Genomic DNA, 15,958 nt, shown 5'->3' on the forward strand with positions numbered 1-15,958 from the left:
GAATGTGTTGATGTGTATTTGAATAAATGACATCTCAAAAAGTATCTACTTTTAGAGAGCCTTAATGGCATTATTTACTGTGTATACTGGTTGATAGTAGACTTAGACTTAAGAATTCTGGCTTCTAAGGAATCTCAGAATAAGGACGGTTGCTGTTTTTCATCTCTACAGATGGTGCTACTCTAGATGTTCTAAGAAAGAGATTAAAATAACAGGCCTAGTTTATCCAACCTTCTATGTAAAATGAATCCTCTGCTCTAACTAGGAAGATTTTCTTAATTTTATCTTTCTCTGTAGCTTGATCATACATTTCCCCGTCTTCCTTACTCCCATTAGTAATGTCCTTCCTCTTCTCTCCTAATCTGAATCCTATCTCTCTTCTTCAATTTTAGCTTTACTATTACCTGTCCAAAATTTTTACTGATTAATTTTTAAATTAGTTTTTAAGTACTGATTAATTGTAATTAAAATTAATTAATTTTAGCTTTCTCTTAATCTTTCTCTTTAAAGAAATCTTTTGGCTGCACGTTTCTGATATTAGGTTTATACTGTCTTGATTTGTCAGGTGACTATTTTAGGAGTACATGTACTTTAGCACTCACTCAATGAAGCCCAAGGTGCTTGACAAATACTTGTTAAACTGAACAAAAACTATATATGATGTTTTTAGCAATCTGGTAGTTCATAAATGTGTCTATAATCTAAGGCATATGCTGTTTTTTAATGGATAATGCAAAATAATTATAAACCCCAGCTATAAAGTGGGCTATTATGGAAAAGCTACCCTGAATGTCATATATCTCAGCTGATTCAAGCCATATTCCAAGAACTTTAAACTACAGAGGAATTAGAGACCTAAAACAAAATAAATAGGTTCAGGTAGGATATCAAGAGGTATTTAATGCAACTGCACTAATAACCCACCTTCCTCATATCATATACACTTTAGAAATTCTTAATATTGTTCCTTTACCCCATGCCTGAAAGTAGTAGTAGGGAAATGTTGACTTACATCTTTATTTTTTAGACTATCCACAAGGTATGTCAGTAGCTAACAACAGATACCAGAAGTACAAGGGTTAGTAGCAGAAATATTTGGGGCTGTCACATCTAATTAGAGGTAACAGGTAATATTAATTAAATGAGGAAGGAAAAGGTAAAGGAAAAAATGAACATTTACCAAACACCTACAAAGGTGCCAGGCATTATACTAGATCTTTTTACATGCATTATTGTCACTTACTAGTTTGGATAACTTTGGGCAAGTCAATTAATTGATCTGTGTCTCGGTTTCTCCATCTTTAAAATAGATATAAAATAATACCTGCCTCATATAGTTGTTTTGAAGACCAAATGAATTAACATATGCTTAAAACAGCTGCTGACACATAGTAAAGTGCTATATATAAGTGTTAGCTATTATTACTGGTTACCTTTATAATCTCAATCACTAGAAACAACAACCCTGAGAGTGGGCATTAGCTAATTTAGCAAATGAGAAATATGAAGTTGGAACAGATTAATTTGCCTTAATTTCATACTTAGTGGTAGAGTTGAGATTCAAATTCATGTCTGACTCTGTATTGTTAGTGCTTCCACTATATCATATTGCATCTCAACATGTTTAGACAAATATAAGACATGGAGACATATTTCTTATGTCCAGAACTATTTCATAAAAATTAAAGGAAGAGCTTAAAATGGCATAAAATGTATCTGACCATAGAAGAGTGATGTATTTTAGTCAATCTAGTTTAAAATACTTCAATTACAAGGGTTTCTGATATCCTGCTTCATCAATTTCATATTGTTGAGCTATCCTATTTATACAGAACAATTTTAAGATACTCAAAATCCTAATTCAATACGGTTATATTTAGCTTTACCATGTATACCAGGTATTAGTAAAAAAAAAAATCCTAGTACTGTAAGATAAGTATTTATAGAGTTCTAGAATATTAGTATAGGATATTTTTCCAAGGAAATAATCAAAGTTTTCTGAAGAATATTATATACTTGAAAAAAACTACATAATTTAAATGACCTATGTTAGTGATTAAATTTTCTTTCAAAAACAGAAATTGTTACATATGGTGTTTTTCTATGCTTCTGCTATAATACAGGAGTTTTTCTGATTGTCAAAATGTCCAATGTTAAAATAAATGCATATAAAAAAATGCCCAGTGTTAACTTTTAGGTGAAGCTGTTAAATGTTAACTTTTAGGTGAAGATATTAAATGTTCTCACTGATTTTCACAAGTCACAAATTGAGAACCATTATAATGAGTAACTCAGATCAAGAATGTCTCCTACATTTTACTTACACAGTATTCTTGCTTTTGAAGCATTATAATTATGAAAGAAAAATGGCTAATGACTACATAAAATGACTCCTGGCTTACAGTACACTCATACCTAAAATGATAAAATATATAAATTGTGACAAATTGATTATAAACAAATTTTACAAAATAAACAATTTTTCTTTGATTTGATATTTTTGTGAAAAAATTTCTAATAACCTAAGTGGAAAATATTTATAAAATGGCTTAAATAGTAATCTGTTCCAAAGAAATGTAAATATTATAGGCTATAAACAGAATATGTCTTCTAGAATTCATAATCCTAGAAATTCATCCTTTGTACCAATTTTTTAGCATTCTATCCCTTTTAGCATTGGTCATTTTGTCAGATGCCTCTTCACTTCCATAATGAACCTACTCCTGTGGCTACAACAGCAGAGTTAAATAGTTGCAACCAAAACTTTATAGCCTGCAAAGCCTAAAGTATTTACCATCTGACCTTTTGCAGAAAAAGTTTGTCGACTCCTGGTCTGATGAATGAAAATGTCATCTTTACTCACATTTTTTACTGACTTTTTAAAAACTGATTTTTACCTTTTTTTCTTTAGTAATCTGAAATGATGTTGGGTTTCATTTCTTAAATGCTTAATTTTAGAAGGAGCAAAGAAATAACACTTTTCTGCCATAATGAAGTGTACTGCCATGTTGTCTCAATAGACAATACAGCACAACAAAAGTAAAAGACCCTCATTCTAAAATTTTTAACTTTCAAAATTGATCAAACTAATGGCTTTGTTATGCATTAAGTAAAATCTCACTCTTAAAAAACTTTTGAACTGTTGTTCTTAGCAATATCTTCTAACAAAAGTGTCCTGATATGATTTGTCAGAATAAAAATAATCAAACAAAAGGAGGAATAGCAAAAATTTTAGGAAACTATAAATTTTGATACAAGAGATATTCATTTAAAAGGAAAAGTGTTGGTTACAACTATTTAACTCTGTTGTTGTAGCCACTGGCATTACATAAATGAATGACTGTAGCTGTGTTCCAATAAAACTTCATTTATGGACACTGAAATTTAAACTTCAAATAATTTTTATGTGCCACAAAGTATTATTCTCCTTTTGATTTTTTTCAGCCATTTAAAAAATACAAAATCCATTCTTAGCTCACAAGCCACACCAACACCACCTAAAAAGACAGGCTGGATTTGGACTATAGGCCTTGTTTGCCAACTCCCAAAACAAATTAAGAGTTTCTTGAGAATAGGGACCATGTCTTATTAATTTTTTAACTCCAGCACCCAGCACGGCATGCATGGGATACATATTAAGGATTAAAAATAAAAAGTTTGATGAATGAATAAATAGATGAGAACTAAGATGTATGTTAGGCTTCTATTTAACTCTTTATGATCAAAATAAGATATTAGTATCCAACCCTTTATTCTGATGTAGCCTAATAATCTAAAAATGCTTAAAGTTATTTTTACCTTATAAATATCAAATAGTTTAATATTTTCAAATTTACCATAACATATTATAAAACATTTCTTTGTAACTATATATACGTTTTTTAATGCTTCTTGATCTTTTAGTCTCTTCTAGAATTTACGTCTAAAGGATTTTCACTTCACCTCACTTATAAGTCCCTAATTTTACTTTTTAAGAATAATAAGATTCTTTACGTAACAATACCTATTTTGGACATATATTGTTTTTAACTGATAATGAGACATGAAGAGATAATGTTTTGTATAGCAATGAATTCTTATGTTCTATAGAATTTTATAATTACTAGCACCAATGCCAACAGATTATTCCACCTTTGTCAGATCAGAGAAAATAAAATCTACTCTTTTTTTAAAAAATTATTTATTTTGGGGCGCCTGGGTGGCTCAGTTGGTTAAGCAACTGCCTTCGGCTCAGGTCATGATCCTGGAGTCCCTGGATCGAGTCCCGCATCGGGCTCCCTGCTCGGCAGGGAGCCTGCTTCTCCCTCTGACCCTCCCCCCTCTCATGTGCTCTCTGTCTCTCTCATTCTCTCTGTCTCAAATAAATAAATAAAATCTTAAAAAAAAAATTATTTATTTTAAGTAATCTCTATGCCCAATGTGGGGCTCAAATTCATGACCCGAGTCAAACAAACACTACTCTGACTGAACCAGCCAGGAACCCTGAAAATAAAATCTATTCTTTTTTTTTATTATGTTATGTTAATCACCATACATCACATCATTAGTTTTTGATATAGTGTTCCATGATTCATCGTTTGCGTATAACATCTATTCTTAAAATTTAAAGCTTTTTATATCAAAATAAAACTCTAAAAAGTTGAAGGGAGTAGATTATTATGCTATTACATATAAGCTTTGATAGTATTTCATATTTAGAGGCAGGGAGCAGGCCAGCAGGCATGCAAATATCAGATGAACTATATTCTAAGACACAGGGCCCAAAAATAGAAAAAATTTCATAATTTAGGGAAATTGATTCTGATTGCCTTATTCCTATTAAAAAGAAAAAAAGAAACAAGATATACTTTACTGAATTTGCTACTCCATTTTTCTTTTTAATAGACCTGGGAAGAAACCCAAGTTCATTAAACTTTTCCTTTTCTCTAGAGTTCATACCCACTGACACTAAGTTTAGATTGCTTTATTTCATTTATTCTATTTATTGTTTCCTCCATTTTTTTTCTAACAACACACACATTCCACAAACAACTGTCCTTTGTGTTTGTAGATTACACTAATTATTGTCAACTATTTACTGTAAAATATTATTACCTTAACGGAGAAGTCTTTTATTATTTTACCTTAATATTTAGTATTTGTGTTTTTTATAACTCGACTATTTAAAAATTTTTGCAACTCTAAGTTATGTATAGTTAAATGTAGTCTAGAAATAGTTTCTTCTCTTTTTAGGCACAACTATCTAAGACAAACAACTGTATTATAATAGAACCCAAATTATATTTCTGGATTCCTAGCAGACATCCCAGTGTTATATTTTGGATAGTAGAAGAATGACAAGTATTTAAATGTGTAGAGAAGATGGGAAATCAGTAGAATTATTTTTGGTTGGCCCTACTTTGCTTTTATGTTTGCTTATTTTTCAAAGGCTTAACAGTCCTGTGGACTTTTGCTGTAAATAAACATACCCTACGTATTTATATATAAGATATGAAGTAAAGCAAACCTACTAAAAATCAAGATATTTACAATCGGTAAGTCACCCATTCTCCAAAAAAAGATATTAAAAAAGACCTATTTATGTATATTTTTAACTCATTTAAAGAAAACACCCAAATACAACTCTACCCAGGTAGTTGCTATAGGCATATTTAAATGTAAGAATTTAAGAGCACCTCTACTGTTTTAAGGTAACTGAAAGACTTCATTAAAAGCTTCTTAATTTCTGATATAATGAAACATACATGGTCAGGGAAAGAGACTCTTATCAACTAATGGTACTAAAAAAAAGTGGATGGGATAAACAGATATTAGAATGGTAGAATTTTAAGACCTCTGAATTACATTAAGCCGAAAAAGATAAAATATGAAACTTACATCAAAATTTAAAAAATACAAGATTGTAAAGATTTCATGGATATATTTTAAATCTACTGTAAGACTGTTTTTGTCCATTTGGTAGTTACATACAAAAAAAAAATACTACCAAATTTGTTCACTTAGTATTTATGTAGCAACTAATAAAAAAAAATTTAACCCTTATTAAGTTAACCCTTGCATATAGCACTTACTAAAATGCCAGAAATAGTTGTCATTGAATCCCACAGCTACCCTTATAGATAGGTACTTTTGTTTACCTCATTTCATAGGAAACTGAGGCACAGAGGGATTCAATAATTAGTCTATGGTCACCTTGTTAATAAGTAGCAGAGCCAAAATTCAAAGGTTTAAATTTTCAACCTAACATTTTGGTATTAACTTGATGCACCACAGAATACAAAATACTTAACTCTCTGTGGGAATTATTCTCCCCCAGTTAAAAATAATGTTATCTGGTTATAAATGAATTCCATAGTAACTTATTTCCTGATATAAAAAGAAATAATATGAAAATATTAAATCATCACAGAAAAAATAGGGACATATAAAGCCAAGGTCATTTACTTCAAATACTTAACACAAGGACCAAACTCCAAAAATCAATGTCTTCACATATGTAAGCAATTTTCTTACAAACAGAACACAAACACACCCCTACAGGAGATGGCTTCCCTCCAATTGTACTTTTTAAGTTAATCTCACAGTCTGAAAGAAATGTAAAAGTTGGCCAAAGGACCGTTTCCCCTTAACACCCAGAAGCTTATTATGTAAGAACGACTTCTTTTTTAAGCAACTGAAGTTAACACTTTCCCAATACAACTCTATTTTGATTGCTTTAAAAACAAACTACTTTATTTATAAGTCCAATTTTAATAATATCCAAAAAAATTCTGTCACAATTTTTACACAGAAGAACAGAAAATATTTTACAATTGGTTAAAAAAAATTCCATTTTCATATACTAGAACTGTGGTTTTCAAAGTTTGAAAGTATGGTCTATGGGCCAGCAACATCTGCATCACGTGGGGCCTTATTTGAAATACAAATTCTTAGGACCCACTGCAGATTTACTGAATCAGAAACCCTGTGGGTGGATCCAACAATCTGTTTTAACAAGTCCTTAGTTCGACTGTGGTGCAGGCTAAAGTTTGGGAACTACTATGATAGAGTAAGATGGACAGTAAATATTTAATAGATGCAAAGCAGAAGTGTCTTGTGTTAATAAAACAGTAGATACAATTATGTATTGGTTTGAAAATAGAAGGATATATTTAACATTAAGTTGAAATTCAACCAGCAAACACTTTTTTGGGAGGTAAAGGAAACAATATCACAAGTGGTAATATAAGTTTGCATATGACTCTGAGGATTATGGCTTCCTCAAAAAAAAAAAAAAAAGACTCTCCTATATCACTGATCACTGCCTACTCTTCATTCTCTCCCTAATTTTTCTCCTTATGCAAAGATTTAAGGTGATTCTTGTGGCATAAAGCCTGGATATTAATTCTGTTTTTTGGCTTATTAAATTCTGCATTTAAATTCACATTAGAATTATGGACTATGTAACCCTTCCTCTCCAAAAGTACTATAAATTTGGTATACATATTCTATCGCAATTTCCTGTGCTTTAAGACAATGACAAGGGTATCTCAAAACAGAGAAATCAGATACATTTTGAATTTCATTAACAAAGTACATCAGACCAGATGCCATGCTAAGAGAGTTCTGCTATCACCTCCTTTGGCAATGTGCCTGAAGTTCAGCTTCTATCACAGACTACTGAACGAAAGCAAAATTACCTTCTGGACCAGTTGAATCTTCCTCATTTTATATCATGTTTGTATAAGTCCAAAGAAAGAAGTCAAAAACATTTTTTATATAGCAATTCTTCCAGAGCAAAGTTTTTACATTCTTAGAACCACAAGTCTCTTGTTCTGCCTAGCAAAATTATAAATATAAAAAATAGTAAAAAAGACTAAAAATAATATGAATAACCTACTTCTTGAATATGAGAAAGGCACATACTATCTCACCTCTGGAGTGACATCTCGTGGTGCAAACCCTGTTCCTCCAGTTGTTAATATCAAGTTAAGTTCCTTTTCATCGCACCAATCTATCAGGGTTTCCTGAAAGAAAACAATAACACTGTCACATGCAGAAGAACTTACCAGCCGCTCAAGACATCCACATACCCAAATACCTTATATACAGTGAGGAAATGCAGATTCATTTCAGCAATCAAGAAAAAAATTTTGAAGCGCAATTCATGGAACTGGTTTGTTATTGATCAAAACACACTGCAGTTTGGGGTATTTATGTCATGCAGTATAGAAAATGAGGAAGAAAGTATCAAATTCTTAAAAATAAATGAAACACAGGAAATACAATAAATTATGAGCTTATAAAAAAGTCTAATATTGGATATTTAATAAAATCTCAGAGGGAAAAGCAGAGCGTTCCAACAAAGATTATAAATTGTCTCTTTTTTTTATTTCTCCATTTTTCTCTGTTCAAGTCTGTCCAGATCTGATACAGTCTGGGCTAACTTTATCTTTCTTTCTACATCTCTGCAATGGTTTCTGAAATAAGTTCAGTCTGAAGACCAGATATGGTTCAATTAGGGCTTTTTTTTTTTTTTTAAGATTTTATTTATTTACTTGACAGAGAGCACAAGTAGGCAGAGAGGCAGGCAGAGGGAGAGGGAGAAGCAGACTCCCTGCTGAGCAGGGAGCCTGAGGTGGGGCTCAATCCCAGGACCCTGGGATCATGTCCCGAGCTAAAGGCAGCCACTTAACTGACTGAGCCACCCAGGCGCCCTAGGGTTTTGTTTTTATAATTATATAATAATCAGACATTTGATGGTATGAAGAAGATAGGTTATACAGTAGTGCTAATATCCTTATCTTTCATAGCAGAGTTTGACCAAACCCAAGGCTTAAAAAGATAGTAAAAAATATGATTGTAACTTAATAATTTTCCTTATTTTTAAACTTTAGAGAGATCTCTGTTTAGCATATAACATATAACATGCTCTGACATTCACTTTTCTTTTTTCTATTTAAATGAAATAAAATGCTTCTGTATTAGCTTGATAGTACTATTTTGGTTTTGTATAGCTATTTCTTTCACTCAATTAAGCATCCATCCATTCTTCTATCTGTAACATAGGCAAAGAAAGATGAAATGTTTTACAACTTATAACAGTTATTTCTGGATAATTAGATTTATAGTACATTTCAATTTAAAACCTTTTTATTTTCATTTGCATTTTCCACATTCTTTAAAATTTGCAGGTATTATTAAAAAATAAAGGGATTTTACAAATTGAATTTTCTGGTATTTGTTCTTTATTTTGATGACCTTAATGTCTTATTTTCCCCTCATTTTCAGCCAACTCAGAAACAAATTTTATACTCAACAACTATGCATATTCTACTGTAGTAGGTTAAATATAGCCACATATTCTTTATAAATCCTCCTGTCAAAAGGTGGAGTCTATTTTCACCAATTCTGCATCTGGGTCAGACTTGAAACTCTGACAAGGGCAAAAATCATGGTGTATGAGTTCTGAAGCTAAGTTCTCAAAAGGTCTCACATCTTCTACATTCACTCTCTTGGTAAACTTCTATTATCATGAGAGGAAGTCCAGTCTAAATAACGGAATGGAGAGAGAACATTTGGAAAGAAAGCTTAGCAGAACAGACAGCACCAAAGCCCCAGACACCTGAATGAGGCCATCTTAGATTCTCCAGCCTCAGTTGACAAATTATTTCAACCACATGAATGACACAAAGTAAAACCAGAAGAAAATACACCCAGCTAAGCCCAGCAAACCCACAGATTTGTGAGAAATAATAAATCATTGTTGTCACTAAGTCTTATGGTGGTTTTAATGCAACAATACAGTACAAATACAATGACCTTCCTAGTTAGCATCTTTGCATCCTCCTCTTTTTCAGGCTATTTTCAATTTATATTTTATTGTATTTTATTAGTAGTAAGCCTACACATCCTTCACAATAATCTTCAAAATAGTTTTGAAAGTAAACTTGATGTGAATTAGTTTTAAATAAATTGTCATGAAGTCTCATTTTTAATCATTCAGTTTAAGAAACATACCAATGCCTAAAACAGTATGGAGATTCCTCAAAAAGTTGAAAATAGAGCTACCCTACGACCGAGCAATTGCACTATTGGGTATGTGCCCCAAAGATACAAATGTAGTGATCCGAAGGGGCACCTGCACCCCAATGTTTATAGCAGCAATGTCCACAACAGCTAAGCTATGGAAAGAACCCAGATATCCATCGACAGATGAATGGATAAATAAGATGTGGGATAAATAAATAAATAAATAAATATATATATATATATATATAAAATGGAATATTATTCAGCCATAAAAAAACCCCCCGAAGTCTTGCCATTTGCAATGACATGGATGGAACTAGGGGGTGTTATGCTAAGCAAAATAAGTCAGTCAGAGAAAGACAATTATCATATAATCTTATGCATATGTGGAATAAGAAACAAAACAGAGCATCATAGGGGAAGGGAGGGAAAAATAAGACAGGATGAAATCAGAGAGGAAGATAAACCATAAGAGACTCTCAATCATAGGAAACAAACTGAGGGTTGCTGGGGTGGGGGTGGGGGGATGGGGTAACTGGGTGGACATTACGGAGGGCACGTGATGCAATGACCACTGGGTATTATATAAGGCTGATGAATCACTGAACTTTATCTGTGAAACTAATAATACACTATATGTTAATTAGGTGAATTTAAATTTAAAAAAAATATAACAATGCCTAGTATGTGCCAGGAAAATATGGGAATGAAAAAAATGCATGACAAATGCCCTTGATGTCAATAAGCTCAGAGGTATGGACAAACTAATATGGTACCTCAATATATCATGATTAGTGCTATGAAAGAGGTGTGACCATCTTAAGAAAACTGTTTTACAGGTATTATATGTATTTATGAATATGTAACATTTTCTTTACATTGACCAGAATGTAAACCATCACTCAGAGATTTTTAGCAATATTTTTCTCTTGCCCAAGACTAGAGAACCCAAAAAAGAGGAAAATGGGAGAGTAACAGAGCTAAGAGGAAGTAAGTTTAGACAAGCCACCATTTTATACACCTACTTAGAGTCCCATACTCATCTAATACAATAGATTTTTTCTTTTCTTTACATTTATTGATGGAAACATGAATCACTGAATTAGGCAGACCTCAGCAATATAAAATCATTTGAGAAATGTCACATTTTTCTTTGGTTTATTGAAGAATCTGATATAACCACCTAAGAAATTCCTACCTATACTTAATGAGACACAGCATTAGGACATCTTATTAAAGTCTCCTCTGACTCCTCCAGGCAATTTGTTCCCTGTGTGTATTACCAGTTATTCCTTTGAGATAGCACTTTTCATATTTTACTGAAATTTACTTGCTTATATGTCTCTTCCTCTGTAAGAGTGATCTCCAAAATTCTGATTATACATCTGTATCAGTAAAGCAATTTCTGAATGTTATCAGACATTTCTATCAGTAAAGCAAATTCTGAATGTTATGCTAAAAGACATTCAGCATGTCACACAAGAAATTTTAAAAGATGAGATAAAGACAACATAATACTTAAAATAGCTTTTATTTTAGTAATTGTGCAAAAATATTTTTCTCACCAATATTTTATGCACATGATTGAATATGCATTATTTTAGAAAATCTTGGTTTGATATTTTGTGATACAGTAATTAAAAAGTAAAAGGTAGTTTTAAAAAATAAATACACTGAAATGAAAGAAGTACAATAGCTAGACTTAAAAATCACTTACATAGCATTCATTTTTCAATTTCATCCACCAAATACGCAAATGACTTTTTGAAATGGGGTTAGTAATGTCCATCTTTCATGACGTTAGTTAGTTGTTCTTATAAAATAATTGGGGGCGGGGTGGGAAGATGGGCAAAATGAGTGAAGGGGAGTGGGAGATACAGGTTTTCAGTTATGAAATGAATAAGTCACGGGGGTAAATAAAAGGTACAGCATAGGGAATATGGTCAATGGTATTATAAAGGCATTATATGCTGACAGATGATGGCTACACTTGTAAGCATAGCAGAAGGTATAGACTTTTTGAATCACCATGTTGTACACCTGAAACTAATGTAACATTGTGTGTCAATTATACTTTAATGAAAAAATATAAAATAATTGGAAGATGTTACTTTAAAAAATATTTTTAACAAATGGACTCAAAATCCACTAAAACTTTTCAAAGGGAAGATTTTTAAATGGATAAGGATCTTGATTTCCTAGTTTTTTAAATGTGCAGTTATGTTTTTATAAATGACACAAATAATTTCCACTAACAAAATAACGTAATGCAAGCAATTTTAAGTATCTAAGTATCTTAAGCATCCTTTTATATTTCATGAAAATTTTCCTAAGATCTTCTTTCATGTCTTTTCCTCCAAAGTTGTCTACTGAATTAACTCCTCATTTATTTTTCTACCCAGATTCTCCCAGGTCCTTTTTGGCTTTGAGAATCTACTCCAAATCACTTTAAAATTAGAATTCTAAAAATATATTTCTTTAAAACCTTCTCAACAAACCCACTTTTCTCCACTGGAGAAAACACCAACACATTGCCTAAATATTTGTTAATATAGTTGAAGCTTTCACCAAGTCCTTCAAAAGACAAATGCAAACAATAGTTATCATCTATTAGAGTAAAGCACACAGCAAGTGATTACTTAAATGAGAAATATAAGAATTCCTAGGATATTTGGGGGTTGTAGAGACACAAGGTAAGCAGGTGTCTTTATCCAAGGACTATCCATGCATTATTTTTCATACATTCATATTTTCCATTTGCATGTGTATAAACATTATATGCATTTATAACATATATTCTTAAAATATATGTGTTTATATAATTTTTAGGACACCTCCTGCCCAGAGAAGATCCCCAAACTGAGATTTTGTTGCATTTCAAGTTATCATTTGATATTCTCACACTCCCACCATAAACATCAACCCAGAGTGCCATTTCAGGGTAACTGTATCTTCTTTTGAGAAAGTGAGGCGTCTTCTTTTACTCAAGTGTTCTGATGCTTAATCTTTAGGTCAATTTCAGTTTAATTCTATTCACTTAAATCTCAAGTACTATAATATTCAAATACTGTCTGTATTGCTGGTAGTTTAAAGAATGTGAATTATTAGAGTTCTATTCATTGTTTACCTTAATCAATGCAAAGATCCTCCAGTGATTGTGTCAAATGGTTCTGAATAGCAGATTACTATTATTTGTGATAATCTTTTTTTTGTACTTTATAAATTGTTTTTGTCAATACAATTTTCTCAGCTTTACTAGATAACAATATATTAATCTTCCCGCTGTTGAAATAAATAGAAATAAGTAGATGCAACTTCATCATATGCCTATTTATCCAAAAATAATTAATTTGTGCTTGGATATCTCCAGTGTATTGTTCTGAATGAAGGTAACCTGGGTCCATATTCTGCACTCATCACAATAGCATGGGAACATTGTATTGTGATGAGAAGTTAGTAAACTCTATTCCTTCACAGAATACCAAAGGATTTGCTCCTATGATGGAATCTCACTGATGCAAGTTAAGCACTTGACAGAGTACTCTGCACATAGTAAGTGCTAAATAAATGGTTTGTTATTTTTTCAACATTATTGATGTCAGGGTTACATTGCCTAAGGGTGAAGCTTCTCCACAAACTTAATCACCTTAGAAGACCTAGGTAGAATCAGGGTTCATGGTAATCCTTTTATCACTAACTCTGGAAGGCCAAAATGAAATGTCATTTTTTTTTTTTTTAGGGATGAAATGTCATTTTTAAAGGGAAGATAAACTGCAAAACAGAATCAAGTGATCTATAGAGCTAAATGGATCTAAGAGATACTCTTTTGACCTTTTTATTCTATCTTCCATAAGGCCTTCCCCAAACTTAAGAGCCAAATTTCATGCATATTGGTACTCTTCAGTGATCTCAATATAATTGGTGACCTGAATAGATGGTGATGATTCTACTGACATAAAGCTTGTTCTAAGTTCGACTGGACCTCTGAAGAAGACTTTAGAATAAGTTACTGAAACCATATAATTGTAAATCAAACACATTATCTAAAATGACTCTAATAGGAATCCTCGGAAATCTACCCAATGTAAGAAATGCAGTATTAGGCTTTTTCCAATCAGGCAAGTATTTGCTACCTAGGAGAAGAAAATGGGTGAAATATGGAAAACAAACAAAAAACCCTCTCAACAAAATTGCTCTTAGAATTCTAGGATTAGTTTGCTCTGTATCAAAACACAAGAAAAAGATTTAACACCAACAGTTTGAGAGTAGGTTAGTATTGAATATTCTATATATTTGAATCAAAACTCAGAGAACTTTAAAAACAGGAAGAGAGAGAACCATTTACCTCTTTAGCATACTAAGTTTAGAACTGAAAGTTGTTAAACACAACTGAGAAATAACATTCTCAGTTATTCTACATGTAGAAGACACTGCTACAGTCTTCAGGTTTTGCTCAATTTTGTGTGTGTGTGTTATCTGCAACACCATTCTTTTTCTACTATAGATGAAATATGGATTCCTTTGGTTTCAAAATGTAGGTTGGTTATATTGTGGCTCACTACTAAAAAAGTCAGCAGGATAAGGACGAATTTGCTTATCCCATGAGATAATGGTAAGAATATTAATGCCCATTTTACAGAGATATCACACTAAATAAAAATGTATGTGACCAGCCTGATAATGACCAACTTATGATCAAGAAGCTTAGTAAGCATTTTCTGAATTCCATGATCAATGTAGCCAATAGAAATATTAAAACACGCTGCTTCCAAGGTTGGTTTTTTGGAATAACTCTTAATATGCTATGTGTGGATTTGTTGAGATAGTAAAGATATTACAAGATAAGGGATGCTTGGGCAGTTCAGTCAGTTAAGTGTCTGCTTTTGGCTCAGGTAATGATCCCAGGATCCTGGGATCAAGCCCCACATCGGGCTCCCTGCTCAGCAGGGAGTCTGCTTCTCTCTGTGCCCTCCCACCCCACCCCGCTCATGCCCTTTCTCTCTCTCAAATAAATAAATAAAATCTTAAAAAAAAAAAAAGATCTAAGAGAAAAAGGAATGGTGAAATCTTTGACCTTCCATGTTAAGATTCTCAAATCTCAATGGAAAACAATAAAAACTCTTGCTTCAGGGAATCATAACGGTGGAAATTAATCTTTTAAATGATTAATTAAAAATGATTATGGGGTTTTAAAATTATATTTCTTCTATGCTTCCCCCCCCCAAAAGATTATACTTCCCATGCCTCTATAAGGTAATGGAAAATAATATTAGAATGAACAGTTGGGATGCTAAGAAGGCTGACATAGGTGTTTATTACAATATGGTTGCATTTTTGCTATCATTATTGGTACTCGTCCCATTCATTATCCTCTATTCATTGCTTTACCAACAAATTTTGTTCTTCTACAGACAGATTTGTTCAATCAGTAGTGGTAGATAGCAGTAATAAAACTCTGGTCTCTAGATTCTCAGCTGTTTACCTATGTTTAACCATAGTTCCAGAGTGCTCTTTCTTGTCTTACATTATTTTTCTTGTGGTGCCTATTTTATATTAATGTTCTCACTCAAAAATTCCTCATTGTTTTATCCAATTCAGGCTATTTCATTAGAGCAAGGGTCTATGTTCTTATCATGGTCCATGGCTTATATTTCTTATAAAATCATATCCAAAAGCATATATGTATAAAGATTTGCCGGAGGGACAGTAATCAAGATATCCTTATATAACTTCCAAAAACTTAAATATAACTGCTCTAACAGGTCACATAATATAATCATTCACATTTAGGCAGTATTGATATAACACCTAGTAAACAGTATAAAGGTAAATATGCATTAGTATTTCTTGGCTATCTTTTTGTTTACTCACACCAGTATATCCTGATTTCCCCAAATATATTAAGACCAGAAATTATAAAACTAATTATACACACTTAAGATCCGTA

At 32.1% G+C, this 15,958-nt stretch overlaps 1 protein-coding gene across 8 annotated transcripts in view; it reads right to left on the reverse strand.

The window, feature by feature from the left end:
* Positions 1 to 15,958, reverse strand: part of GPHN (gephyrin) — a 607,453-nt gene that overhangs the window by 327,607 nt on the left and 263,888 nt on the right. For all 8 annotated transcript variants that reach the window (XM_044918131.1, XM_044918125.1, XM_044918130.1 and 5 more), the window contains exon 4: positions 7,914 to 8,006. In XM_044918131.1, the coding sequence (XP_044774066.1) occupies positions 7,914 to 8,006 (93 nt within the window). The remainder of the gene's footprint in view (positions 1 to 7,913; positions 8,007 to 15,958) is intronic.

This window comes from Neomonachus schauinslandi, chromosome 9 (assembly GCF_002201575.2).
Source record: "Neomonachus schauinslandi chromosome 9, ASM220157v2, whole genome shotgun sequence".
NCBI lineage: Eukaryota > Metazoa > Chordata > Mammalia > Carnivora > Phocidae > Neomonachus > Neomonachus schauinslandi.